This window comes from Gasterosteus aculeatus, chromosome 16 (genome assembly GCF_964276395.1).
Source record: "Gasterosteus aculeatus chromosome 16, fGasAcu3.hap1.1, whole genome shotgun sequence".
NCBI lineage: Eukaryota > Metazoa > Chordata > Actinopteri > Perciformes > Gasterosteidae > Gasterosteus > Gasterosteus aculeatus.
Window position 1 is genome coordinate 11,654,482 of NC_135704.1, and position 14,644 is coordinate 11,669,125.

The 14,644-nt window shown below is 45.0% G+C and overlaps 1 protein-coding gene across 1 annotated transcript in view; it reads right to left on the minus strand.

The window, feature by feature from the left end:
- tanc1b (tetratricopeptide repeat, ankyrin repeat and coiled-coil containing 1b) overlaps nt 1–14,644 on the minus strand; it is a 75,987-nt gene that overhangs the window by 59,086 nt on the left and 2,257 nt on the right. The window contains exon 2 of the mRNA XM_040202565.2: nt 8,135–8,228. Coding sequence (XP_040058499.2) covers nt 8,135–8,195 — 61 coding nt within the window. The 5' untranslated portion in view covers nt 8,196–8,228. The remainder of the gene's footprint in view (nt 1–8,134; nt 8,229–14,644) is intronic.

Here is a 14,644-nt window from a genome sequence, read left to right on the forward strand (position 1 = left end):
CCTTATGGAAAAGGGCTAATACAGTGGGACAACACACACAATCAATCTTCAATTTTTCGTTTTCGTTTTGGTTGTGTCTATGATCAATAGTCCAACACAATGATTGATGGTGTCATTAACACCATAACGATTTTCAACTCAATGACAAGTTCCTAATTTGTACCATAAAAAGCACATGAGGTGTTTGAATAGTTGCTGAGCATCATCTGCATATTGTGTTACAACAGTGAAACCATAAAATACCTCACATGGGTTTTACATGGGGTTAATTACATTAACGTCCTCTACAAACATCTGGTACAGTCCAAGCCAAGGACAGATGGATGATGAATTACAGAGCACACGTGTCCATACTGATCAATCATTTTAACAGTGTGAATGCTGCACTGGGGCCAAGTTGCTTCAGAGCGGTGGAGTCACAATGCAGCCAGAGGAAATACGTTGTCTCACATTCTCAGATCAGTCTCCATTTTTGAACTTTCCAATTCCAATTTTAAGTCCTATCTTTAGAAAGGAAATTTGTATAAAGCAAATCTGAGACAGAAATGGAATATATTTCCCGGCAAAAAAAAGTGCAATGTGGTCTGCAGTCCTACGTTGCCATAGAGACCTGATTTAACAAGAGATTTGGATTGCCATTAGCACAGACCATTAGGCAGAGCTTCTGGTGGGGCCAGGTGAGGTCATGAGAACACAACAAACCCCTGGACAACAGCCTGTTCAGTAACGTCAAATGGACGAGGATGGGGCACAAAAGCTGGCCGGTCCTCCCAAAGAGCCTAATCCCCAAAGCAAACAGGGACCAGGGGAAATCTTGCAAGCTTTGTGCGATCTGAAAATCTGTGTTAATGGTGAATCTGGGAGTTTAGCATCAATCGCATCCACCCCATTTTGTGCACTTAAGAGGGTTCATACAAACTTATTTTTCATCCACTGGCATTTGAATGTCCTCATGATTGTTTTTTCATGATTAATAAGGTAATATAGTTAATGACCCCTTCTGACCCTGAACAGCCTTTTTACACAAGTTCAGCGGAATGCAATTTATATCCTGCTATCGCACCTTTTGTTTGACATTTGGACATTAGTTTTAAAAGAAAGATTGATTTTGAAATGCCACCCTTTAAAATAATAGATGCATGGATATGAAGAGGGAGTACTCTGGGCAAACTGCTCCTCTTTGCAATCTCCTGTTCCTTTGAGGCTGGGCACAAAGGAACCAAGGTCATTAGTTCAGCTAGTCTCAAACCCTCCTGAGCCGAGGATGGCAAGACATTCATCTGCAGGCACAAGTTAAAAAAATAAATAATAAAATGCAGAAAGGAGTAGCGCAGCGCAGGACAGAGGAGAGAGTAAGACCGAACAGAGGTCTCCACAGTCACCCACGCAGACTTCTCCGAGAGTCAGACTGTGTGACGGCACGGGTCGGTGTCTGCATAGAGAGACATGGCAATAAATGAGAAAAGCACAACTTTCAAAATTCTTGGAAAACGGCGGCCGCAGAGAAGTACGGCAATGAGCGTCTAGAGTGCATCCTACTGGTGACAGACGTTCCCATCCGCATATAAAAGGGACACTTGAAGTGCTCATTTAGATCAGAGACGCGATGTTGAGAAAGAAAAAAAAGGTATGAAAGCAAAATGGGAAATCAGACAGAAGGAATGCGTCTGCCCGGGCGGCTCACGCTGTAATTAGAAAAAACAGTGGCCTGCTGACCTCTCCAGCCAGTGAGCTGCCATGGCAGCCACTATCATGCGCCTTCAAAGAGCATCTAAAAACACCCAGGCATGTTAGCTGATACACTTTCCCCCCCCTCTCTTTGAAGTAGCAAAAAAAAGGAACAATTTGCAGAGGGATGGGGGGACCGGTGGGTTGCAAACATCACCCCTGCTTCCGTCAGGTCCTTTTTTATTCGTTTTGTACTCCTGCTTTGCAGAGCACACGCTTCCAAGGTCACAGGCACCATAGATGCCGAGTGTGAGAGCCACATTAAGGTAATGGAGGGTGGTCAGCGGCTGCTACGGCCGACAGCGGGCCGCTGGGAACCGTGGAAGCGTCTGTCCAAATTCCTCCCAATCAGAAGCCGCTGGGCGAGAAGAGCAGTGCCAGATCTAAAAAGTCAGCGAGCGCATTGAGCTTTTCCACAGGCGCCGTTGGTTGAACATCACCCAAGAAAAGGAGATGCCAAGGAAAAAACTAAATTCCATAACCTTGAAATCAGTCCCAGCAAAACATTTAGGTATGGTTGAATTCTCAAGCCGAAGTATATTTCATATCACTAGAATGAAATTTCAGGCTGAATAAAGATGTGAAATCAATGGTAACCAACACTCATTTGAACAACCGATGTTGAAATGTAATTGAAATGTTGCTGTGAATGTGCATTTAAGCTGTAGGAACATAACTGTACCGCTGGCAACAAGAAACGACGCTGCAGAGTCCCTTGTCAAAAACACTTATCATAACGTTATGCCAAGTAATTAAAAAAAGGTTTCCTGTGAACTCGTTTGACAAAAGGCACCAGTAGACCAATATAAATTGGTGCAATTAGCGTAGGCAGTATTGACACCTTTTTAGGTGGATGTTGTGCACGATCAGAAATGAGCTTGATAGCATCTCTGCTTTAATCATTTGAGGGTTAAATGTAGCCAGGGCCGAACGCTTGCTATCAAAGTGTAAGCGAAAACAGAAAGCTGCAACGTTGGTCCGACAGCTCCATTGCTTCCCCTCCAGGGCCCTTATTTTGCTTTTTAGATGGAGAGACAGGGAGTGTCTAATGTGGATACACCTGAGGTCTGTGGGCATGTATGCATGTCTCTGTGTGTGTGTGTGTGTGTGTGTTTGCACATGGACGTGTGTGCAAGGGAAAGATGTGGTTTTAAGCTACGCCCTGCTAATCGTTGCCTGCTGGCTGCACGGCGCTTTGATACCCACTCAATGGGCTCCTTTGTAGATCAGGTGCATTCTTTTCTCTGCCATCTTAAATCCTACCAACTGTCTGGGCATGAAAATCTAGACATAAAAACAGCAAATATAGGCGAAAATGCCATTTCACATGTGTTAGCCCAGATTTCTTATATTTGAAATTACAAGACGGTTTGAGAATAGTAACCTAGATATAACATTAAGTTTTCTTTTAGTGATTTGAAGATCCATTTGTCGCAAAATAGTTAAAATGAAAAGCTCAAGTCTTTAAAGAAAGCCAAACCCGAGCTTCAAGAGTGCTGTTTAGTACTTGGTGCTTTCCAAAAGGAAAACGACAAGCTGATGATAAAAAGGAGTCAGTGGTTCTGGTCTGCGCACTAGTGATTATGGTTAATCAAAGGATGTTAATAATGCATCTTGAGGTTGCATGCCTCTCTGGCCGTCTCTGTCGCTCTCTATCCGCGCGTGCGTGTGTGTGTGCGTCTCCGCGTGTGGCATGACGTGGAGTTCCTGACTTGACTTCCTGCACAGGTCACATACTCTGTGTAATCTGTGGTCCAGACATCCTGTGTGCACCTTGTCGCTGTCGGTCTTGGGCACTCGCAGCTTTTAATTTTGTGACATCAGATTTAAGAAAATAAGAGTTTTCCTTGTTTAAGTTACTACTTTCTTGTTGCTCCCTGTACAGATTGTTAGATACATCAGCACTTCCTGCTGATCAAATGCTTCCTTTTACTGTTGTTGCCTTACAGTTTTATCCAGACAACACCATGGCTTCCCCAAGAGTTTTCCTAGATGTGAATTAAACATTTCCACCCATTTGGAGAGGAGCAGAGCGAGGGAGTTTTTCCTTTAAGCTCCCTTAATAGCCACAGGAAGAGGAGGGAGCGTGTCTTAAAATGGCTGCGGTAGATATGGCTAGAGAGGATTCTGCCACCCAGCTGTTCACGGAGAAGAACCAGAGACGAGACCCGAGAAGCAGTGGTGTGTAATGGTGTGTGTGTGTTAATGTCTGAGGGGATGGTTGGCCACCATGTTAATGCCAGTGAGAGAGTCCACTGTGATTCTGCATCCAGTTTAGCTTTCCATCCGTGATGTTGGAGCACTAAACTAAAGTCAAATTAGTAGTACTTGCGTCGGCTTCAGAAGTGTCTGGAAAAGTGGTCGGCCCGCGTTACAGAAACCAAAAGGAGAAGCAAAAGTGTGTTTCAAAAAGTTTCATCATATCTGATCAATGAAAAAATGCTAGTTTAATACTGAGCAACACCAGCGTTTTGCTGTTTTAACTGTCGAAAGTTGCAGTTTTTCTGTAAAAATTAATTTGATTACAATTTTTATTATTTGCCCAGTAACCAATATGAAGAATTGCTTTTGTTTTGAAATACTATTGTCCATAAAAAGCTCTTTTGTTTGGATAAATAACGGCCCGACCACCTGTGGTCTTTGTTTATTGAGGGATGTTTCCCATAACAGTAGAAATTCCACATGTGAAACCCCCGAGGGCAGTTGAAAGAGAGAATATAGAAAACAGGAAAGGAATCTTGGTCGATGTCAGCTGCAATATTTAACTGTATCACTACAGCGAGGCAGTGACCGAAATCTGTATAGACAATAGCACAAAATCATACAACCGCTTCAAAAATATCACTGGATAGATCAACACTGGCAGGGTCGTTACAAACTAGGTATTTTAAGCTTTACAAAGGAAGTATTTATAGCAGGGCTATAACCCCCTGAAGTAAATGCATCATAATAGCGCGATCATTGTGGTGCTTCACATTTTAAGAAACAGAGTGAATTCCCTCAAAGTTTGTACTGTAACCAATTTGCTGTTGTCTGACCCGTGGCGACCGGTCACTGTTTCCTGTGAAAACACCAAAGAAAGTGACAGAAGCTGCACGCACCAGTCACCACCACCACCACAGCGTTTCAGCAAAGTCTTCTTACAGTCAGTCAGCTTCTAAATGAAAAACAAATCTGCCGTCGCTTGTTGTGGCGTAGACGCGCGGCTGGGAACTCCAGACAGGTGCAGTGAGTGGCTCCTGTCTCTGTGCTGCAAAACAAACTAAGACAAACCCCGTCAACTGGTGGCCGCCTGTGTGTGTCATTGTCTGTGAGTGAGTGAGTGAGTGATGGGGACTGGAGTAATAAACAGCTGAAGCGGTTATCAGCCTCAGGGAGCGCGCTTATTGACACCGCGTCACCCAGAGAGACAGACAACGGTGTGGCAGCTGCCCCAAAGCGAGCGAGCTCATCAGGTGGTAATGTCAAATTGGGGGGCGTTCAGAGGCTTTACCACACACACATATACACACACACACACACACACACACACACACACACACACACACAGATACACACAGCAATTAAAGCAGAGTCGAAGATGCAGTATCTGTGAGTCACATGAACAGACACGGACTGGAAATACGCCCAGGTTGAATTAACGGTAAGTAGAAGTATACTTTATTCAAGACAATGAGGCCTCTGTGTGCTTCAAAGAAATAAATAAAAACAAAGAGAGCTGATCGTGTGGAAGAGAATTTAATCTCGGTGGAAAGTGCAGGCTTTATCTGAAGTGTTTCAAGTCCACCAAGAGGATTTGGCATAGCTTTAAGTTTAGCTTCACTTTGAACAAAAAAGAAGAAGAAAAAAAAAAAGAGTCAGAACTTGATGCCAACTAATCCAATTTTGCCCATGCAGTTTCCCTCCCGTTGAGTTTTGTAACGTCAGCTGAAAAGAAGAACCAATTGATGACATGTGACTTACTCATGTTATTTTACAGCTGTGCCACTTTTGTTAAAGAATATTTGCCATAAGGAGGAAATGAATTACAAACTCGCCCCGTGACAGTTCACTGTCCTCAAACAATTCTACCAACTTAGAAAAGACACACCGCTGTGAATTAATGGGAAGTCACAGGTGAAATGCGCAGTCAAATCGGAGGGGGCCTGTATCATCAAAGAGAACACCAATTAAACTGTTGTTTGGTTCTCTACAATATAATCATCTTCTCGTGCCTCCAGGTCCCAAAGCTATTAACCGCCGTGAGACTTATTTACAATGTAACCGCTCTAAAAAAAAACATCTCACTTCCATCCGGGGAAGAATGTGGCAGCACGTTCACTCCAAACTGAGTCCAGAGGAGGCAAGCGAGGAGGAGGAGGAGGAAGGGAAAGAATCTAGGAGGAGCACATGATGGAGAGGACTAAATTAGCAAACTGTGTGTTTAGTGGTCTTGGCAATGGGGAGATCCCAAAGGGGAGCTAATGAGTGGAGCGGTATCTTAGGGGCCAAGTTTCCTTGACTGCTTTAAAGTTGCCACCAGTGCATTGCCGCCATGTCATGAGCAGCATATGGCGAGCTTTCTTGCATTCATACCATCACCAAGGACTTTCCTCCCACAGATTTATATTATATTCTGCTTTTGTACTTTGTACTTTTGGTTTTTCTGAAGGAAGGAAATGGAAGTATCCGTGTTGTTGACTAACGAATCCCATTGTCATTAGTCTGCTAAAAGATGAACTAGAAAATGTTTTATACACACACACACACACACACACACACACACACACACACACACACACACACACACACACACACACACAGGTATCAAGCAAGGTAAACAGATCCATGCCCATATTAAAATTTTAAAATGGCAAAAACATAAAGCCGTGTATAATAAACAAGAGCAAAGAACTCCAACGCGGCAGACATTTACCAAAACAACATTCTTTCCAAAAACCCTCCGGGATAAAAATGAAATCAAACCTTGCAGGAGGAGCAGTGAATATTTTATGTCCAATATGGTACGGTCTTGTCTCAGAGACCATCAGCTGCACTGCAGTGGGCCTATTTTGATTTACACGGCACTTCCCCATCAGGGCTTCTCGGTTACAAATCTCATTTCAGATCCCAGCGAGGATGTGAATCCACCAACAAATCCTCCTCCTCCTGGACAACAGACAAGTAAACACATGGCCCACATTTTATCTAATAAACTAATAAAAATGACCAACCATTAGTGTGCATTCATTTGAATCCTAATCAAAATGTTTTAAGGAACATATATAATATAACAAATTCTATTCTTATTACGTGCTATGATTGGGGGTAATTTGCCCACAATGTCGCAAGAAATGACACATCTGGTTTGAACTCTGGGCGCCTGAAGATAAACAGATATGCAGTAAAGATGTGTCCCATAAAAAAGGACCAACAGTTTGGCAAAGTAACTGTTGTATCTCCGTGACCTCTCGTCGGTCTTCAGAGCCCTCAACAACAGAAGAGCGGCCAGATTTTATTGTCCCGGCGCGAGAGAAAAGGGGGAGACAGAGCAGCTTCAGCTTGATGGATGGGGTCCAACTGGGAGACGGAGGCGGGGATAAAAGGAGCCGTATCCCGCCGTAAAACTCCGCTGCCCCCGGCCTCCACCTACGCACACACACACACACTCATTGTGTTGGGTGTGGATGTCTCGGCAACGGGGGGGGGGGGGAAGTCATGAGGGTGATTCATACACGCGAGGAAGGTCGCAACAAACTTGAAATAAAACAATGCGCGCCCGCAATACTCAGTTGTCCCCTTTGTGCAGCGCCTGAAGAACGGCGGAGGTGACGGGAGGGGAAGTCCTTTCCCTTCAACATCGGGAGCGTCGAGCGAAAAGCAATCGCGTTTAGACGGACAAAGAAAGGAGCACAAGTACGGGACGTGAGCGCACTGCGTACAGTAACCGTTTGCTCCGGACTGCCTGTTCGAGCTAGTCGTGAGGCCGTAAATCATGTCGGGGCTGGTAGACGCATGGTCAGCTGCCGTGTAAAGACAGATCAGTGGAGGGGAGCGACGTTGTATGAACAGCAGACGTATTGCTCAGCGTGACGAAGTTTCGTCATGTTGGAAAATACTACAGATTTTAAAAGGGGGGAAAAGAAAATCTGTTTACATGTTACACAATGGCAGAATTGTGATAATTGTGTCAAAGACAGGAGGATATTTTATATAAAATGTATACAACCACTGCTATTTCGTCATCTTACTTGTATACAAGTTCTCTGTCTGCTTACCAACGTTTACGTATTTTAAAGAATTTATGCCCTCAAAGGTATTTGATCTGAAGTGAACATCTGTCTCTGAAATAGAGAGTGTCTGGGCCTTGGAGGGTGCGGATTGTTTGTTCCTAGAAGCCTGGCGTGCGGTTTCACCTTCCACATACCTGAATCCTTCTTGCTCCCTTTGCCTCCATCTCTGCTCTTCTTCAGCACTGCCTTGAACATGGCACGATTCCTGAAAGCCTCTCTGTAGGGCCCCTGGGGGAAAAGGAGGAGGACATTTGGTCACTCAAAGCACGACGAGACATGAGCAACGCGTCTATTGTCACAGGTCCAAAACAGTCCAAGTCATCCGGAGAATAGAGGCCCGTTTCCGCTCTTCACACCCGTCAATAGGAAAAGCCTTCAAAAGGACTTTCTTTTACCTAGAACCAAACAAACAAGACAGAAATGTGTCCTCCAGCGTATACCAGCAACGGAAAAACAGCCTATATCCGCATTTCATGCTGCTTAGCTGGCACCAGCCGGGGAGTTTTCCCACAGCACTCCCAATCCTGCAGGTCATCAGTGGAGGGCCGCAATGGAAAGAATGCTCTAATATTTAAACAGAAAAAAGGACAACTTCTCCTATCTCGTTGTGCAGGAAAACACCCCGTCAAATGCCTCAAATTCCACATGTAATTGATGCTATGCGGGTGAACTTGTGGGCGTTTCAACTGCTTTTCACGGTTGTTCTTCAGCCAGTGTGCATTTTGAATCCTGAGTTAAACGGTATAACACGAGCTGAAGGTCCAGCCTGGATGTGCTTGTTTACTTTGGAGTTATTTATAGACGTATGAGGTCTTGCAATCAAAAAAAAGAAACCTACCTAACTAAACAAGGCAGCAGTTAAAACACTTAATTGTGTGGGATTTCTGGTTTCTAACCCTCTAAACACATCATAGGCTGCTACCCCGCTGTATTAATAGCAGCGGAGCAATCTTTCCGATGAAGAGAATCGCCTTTTATCCAAATAAGGGAATGCCTGCAAACACAACACACCGAGTTCCCCACCCCCTGATTCTCTGCTGACAGAGAGGCTATCGATTCGCCCTTTTTCATCCTTGATGGTGTCAGATGAAACATTGTGAGGCAGAGCATCGACTGAATCCGGTGTTGGAAGGGCGAGATGTCGAGGGCAAATCCCTGGAGAGCCTCTGCGCCTCGAAACCCACCTTGAGTGGCCGGGAAGTTTTCACTCCACCGGGCGGCACGAAGACTACGAAGCAGCTTCAAAAAACAGGAGCCCAACAACCGCAAAGCAGAACCCGTCCCGTTACTCCAGATTCACCACCTGGAACTGATCCGCGTGGTCATCTTCCATTTCCTTTTGCTGTGTTTTAAAATAGTGTAACGTCAATGCCCTTCAATCAGTCCGTCCTGAAAATTGATTTCCAATTAAAGTTACCAAACATTAATTGAATAATCCCTCACGTACCCCCCCCCCCTGCTCCCCCCTCCTCCCCAACTCCCCTGAGAGGCTTCGTAATGCGATTCCAGGTCTGGTGGATTCGATCCATCATCCTCTCACTAGAGATGACTTAATAATAGTCCTGGTTTCGTCTACGGTGTAACCGATTTCACCTGCGTCATCGGATCAGTGTGGTCAGGTGTTTGCCGTGTAGCCGTGACCTTGCCTGTTGTCTCTCAAGGCAAGTCCCCCCAACCCAAGTAACACCTGAACTTGACATGCGAGACGTGCTTTAGCGGGGCCGTGCTAAAGTTGATTTAAGTCGCCTGCGCTGAAGAGAAAGGCGTTTCTTACTGACTGATGCTGCCCCGTCCCTTCATATTCAAACACTGCTGCACGACTACATTCTGTCAACATTATGCACGGGATCAATGGACGTTGAAAATGTTTAGTTTGATTGGATACAGTTATTAATGTCAATGTTAGAACACAGTTACACTGAAGAAATGCGCAAACTGGAACAGGTGAGCAAGCAATGTAAACACAGCAACTACTCTCTGTACAAGGCATAACGAAATGTAACTTATATGAATACATTTTGGGGTATAATCTACAAGTAATGTAATGTAGCGTTCAGTCGGATCGAGTGTGAAGCAGAACCTGGATCCAGAACTGGATTTCATTTAATGCTTGAAGGTGTCTGAACAAAGAACAAAGTTAGAAACAGACCGGAGGACTTTTCCCATCTGTGCGGATACAGAATCGTGTAGTTCAGCATGTTATGGCTTGGTGCTGGACTTTTGCGTGGTCAGTAGAAATGCTCAGTCGCCGTGTGGGAGCTGGCTGCTCATCTCCACAGTGACAATAAACAACACTCAGGTTAAGCCAAAGGAAATGAGAAACGCCCTCTTGAAACTCCAAAGGCCAACATGACAAATTCCTTCCAATGATGTCTGATGGAGGTGCAACAGGGTTTTTTTTTCCTCACAAGTGAACCAATTATTAGGAAAACCGTATAAATGATAAAATAAAATCTTTAATAGAACCAATATTTAGCCCACAGGTATAAATGGGATTTTCCCGCGGTAGCTTTCTACAGTGGAAAAGTTAGACCAGCTGTGTGTATCTGTTTGGGAATTGCATAAACTCCCTGAACTATCTACTATGTACTCTGCGCTGTTTTATCTCTGCCAACCGTAAATAAGATAGACCTGTTGGACAGATTAGGATGCTCGTCACATGGGAAGCTGCTGTTTGTTTTTGATGCAACAGAGTCAACATAATGTTGCTAGTGGCGCTGTGCAGTAATATAGAAAACGAAGACATAGAGAATCGAATTTGAATCTTTGGTGAATCCGCATTAAATCCGACACGTCCAATTTATATGCTAAGAAAATCCATAACATGATACTGCAACTCAAAGCAACCAACATTAATTCTTCTCGGGTGGAGCTGTGGAGGGGGCGTAGCTGTGACCTTTGAGAGAGCGTGAATGTGCGGTATGCGGAAAGAAGGGCATCTGGACTCCTCAAGCCCTCAAAGTCAGGTCCATCCCTGTGCTTTTAAGCTGTATTTGGATATCAGCCTCAAAGCTTGGCCCCTTCAGAAGGGGCCTCTCATTATTAAAACAAAGCAGGGAAGGTCACACAGGGGCTCATAGGTCTTTGTGGACACACACAAACCGGCCGAAAAGGACCAAATACACTCAATATCACATCGGTTCTGTGCAAAACACACCGAGAGCGAGAAGCAGGCCTGGGGAAACAGAGCAGTAGGGTGCCAGGAGACCAACAATCTAGTCATCGAAAGTCCTCAACAGGCTTCAAAACGCCCCTAGCAACCGAAGGAACACACGGCAAAGTCCTCGTCAGTGTATTTAAACAATACCATGTAACACAGAGGACGCTTTCCCACAGCCGGCCTTCGTTGCTGCTCTGTAACCTCCACATGCGCATTCTGTTACCTTGAAACGGCTTAACCAAACAATAAGAAAAGGACTCCGCTCTCCTGTACAACGAAGAGACGATTTCCTTTCACAGAGGAGAAATTGGAAACCAGCCTGGTTGAGGGGTGCCTCGGGTTATCAACATGTCTGTTTCTCCGGGTCATTCCGGACCTGATAGAGTTCAAGTCCATGGGGGCCGAGAGGAAGAAAGGATCCTCACCTGAGCAATGCCGACACGACAGGTGGCTAATGGGGTCGTGGAGCTCCACCAGTCGTCTGAGAAGTTCTATAAAAGGACGGAAATGGGATTGTTTGGTTCCCAATGCCGCTGGAAGGGAAGCGTTGCACATACGCTGGTGGGTTAATACCTGCTTGGTCCTTTATTAGGTGGCCCCATTAGGCTGAAATCAACTTCACCACTCTGTGATCGCAGCAAACAGGCAATTTTCTGCCCCGTTCATTCATCCCTCGCCGGCTGAAACGCCCTGCTACCGCCCCGCCATCAACACGTTACACATGGATGACCGCTCGCAGGTACTCCACGCTGTTGTCATGGCAACGCAGGAATTCTCATTTATTGGCTGACCCTGAGGATTAGTTCATCAAACGCCGCCTCAAAGTGATCAGACGTTGGAAAAAATGTCCCTGTGAGCGCCATAATTATCTAATTCTTTTGTTTTCCGTTTACTGAGTGCAGGAAACCGCCCCCGGTCTGGACGTTTGGTTCAAGTGGTCCAAAAACAATGAGAAGTTAGCGGACAGATCCTTGAAAGGGAAGGGAGGGGAGTCGGTTCGGAGGACAAGCCGGTCCCAATGTCGGCCATTGTGGGGCGAAGGCCGTTATTCACACTCACGTGGGTGGAAGGGAAATAACAAAAGAACAGACATTTTATGTAACTAGTTCCTCCAGCACTGCCCCCACTTCAGAGCCGGCGAGAAGCAGGTTTAATCTTATAATGCAGGCAGTAGCTGACCGCGCAGAGTAAACATAATGTCTTACTTGTTAACATAATACTACACGCTGCTTGTATCAGTTGACAGGCCAGTGGATTGAGCATGCTAACACACTTGCTAAACATTTCAGTAACATTTGACTTTACCAAGAGTTTTGAAGTCATTTTTTAAATTAAAGTAGAGGTAATGCCTTACTAGACAGTACATGTTATCCACAGGTATCTCACTTAAATAAAGTGAGGTACCTACTTTATAATGTAGTAATGTAATTTGCAAATGTGTAGCATATCTAATTCTATAATGATGTGCAATAATTGATCACAAAATCAGCACACTTTTATTAAGCCTGTCAGTAATGTGGAGCGTCATTGCTTCACTATTAAAAGGAAACCTTGAAAGCCAAATGGCAGCAAATGCAAGCAATAAAAAGATAAGATAAAAAAGTCCCTTGCTTCTTTAGTTACGAAACAAATAACAGATATTCAAGGAGGAAAAATAACCAAACAGCCTCAAGTTCTGTGCATGGCGTTCCCACAACATTCAGCGGTACAAACTCCCTCCACAGCCATCAGGAAGCAGGAAGTATGTTCCAGGAACCAAACCTGAACCTACGGTGGAAATGCTAATAATTGTTTCCGGCAATCGAAAAGAACAATTAGCCAGAGGCCAAGAAAATATAGGATTCTTCAAAAGTAGATTATGAGAACATGGCGATATTGTGAGTATTTACCTTTGCCTGGTGGGAAATCCTATTGTGCCCTGATATCAACAGACACAGGCTGATTGATTAAAAGACAGATCTAGCTTGGGGCAAAGCCAGCTAGCTTGTTACTAAGGAGGACAAGCCACACGGCTCAGCGTGAAATTAGAAGCATAACAAGTCTGATCTACTCATTAGACGGCCGTGGGAAAAAACAAGGGCATTTTGGGAGGACCGATTTTCCCTCTGAGGCCATTTGTCCTTGATCTTTTCTAATAGGACTGATGAATAATAAATCCATGCACAGGCCTTCCTGCTGGCTCAGCAGCGACGGTGTCTTTTTATCCCAGCAGTCTTTGCTCGAGAGGTGTCGAGACACGTTTTGGAAGGCAACCATTGCTTTGAATTGGAACTGAAAACTAAAATGTTGGAAGGCAAGAATGACATTTCACAACCTAAGCAGAAATAAAAAAACGACATTAGATTACAAATAAACTACATTCATTGAGCCTGACGCCTTGGGTTTCTCTCCGCTCTGAGAGTCTTGGACTCGCTGGAAGTCTCTACACAACAATTACACACTGGTTACATCACACCATCACACCATCAACCGGCCCTCCTCTTAGAAAATCATCAGGCGGCACTAACTGCACACTTAGTAACAACAAGAGCCACAGCCATTAACTCCCGTGAACACCGCACGTTGAGCGGCACCGCGGCCGCTGATTTTGCCCGCGGTAAATTAACTGTTGACGAACATCTGGAGTTAAAATAAATAAACAAACACAGCCGTACTATCAGCTCGCACCCGATCTGACCGATCAGCCTCCCAGGAAGCCGGGTGTTTGATTAAGGGTCAAATATTAACGGCTGTGTTTAAAGTCTACAGGAAGTCCCTGCAACCACAGAGAGATTATCCCATGCTAAGATTTGTAGGTCAGAGGGTGACGTGCAATGAACTCGCTTCAAATGAAGCACTACGGGCCTGTAAGCCAGGATCGCAGGCGGCGCGTGTTCAACAGGGCTTCCCTCCACGCAGCACTGGGCAGATACGATACCATATCCACTTTCCCTTTTGGAGAGCAGCGTACAGCATGAATCAATAGGGCCTTAGCCTAATGTAGCTCTGCACATTAATACACAAACACACAAATGAACACGTCCGACGACGATCCAAACGAGATGAGGTCCCCCGATGTGTTGTTACGCTGGGAATACGTCACGCACACCCGGTTCCAACGTCTGCCGTTAAAGATTCACAGCCTTCGACTGGCTGTCCCACTGTGAAGTTGTAAAGCTGGGGGGTGGGGGGGGGGGGTGTACAGTGAGCTTAAAATGGACTCAAGTAATAACTAATCATAGAGGTTGGGTCATTAAAGTCCAATCACCAATTACTATACAACCTTCATTCATTCAATCATTGGAAGTACCTCGTCACAAATAAATGCAGAATTTCACACATCGGGTTGCCTGAGACCCCCCCCCCCCCACACTCGCTCTCTGTAAAAAACTTGACAAGTGTAAATCAGTAACAGCTGCTACTAGGACGCACTTCCAAACACACAAACACGTGCTCTAGATACACACATGCAAGCATGCGCGCGCATATATGCACTTGCACGGAC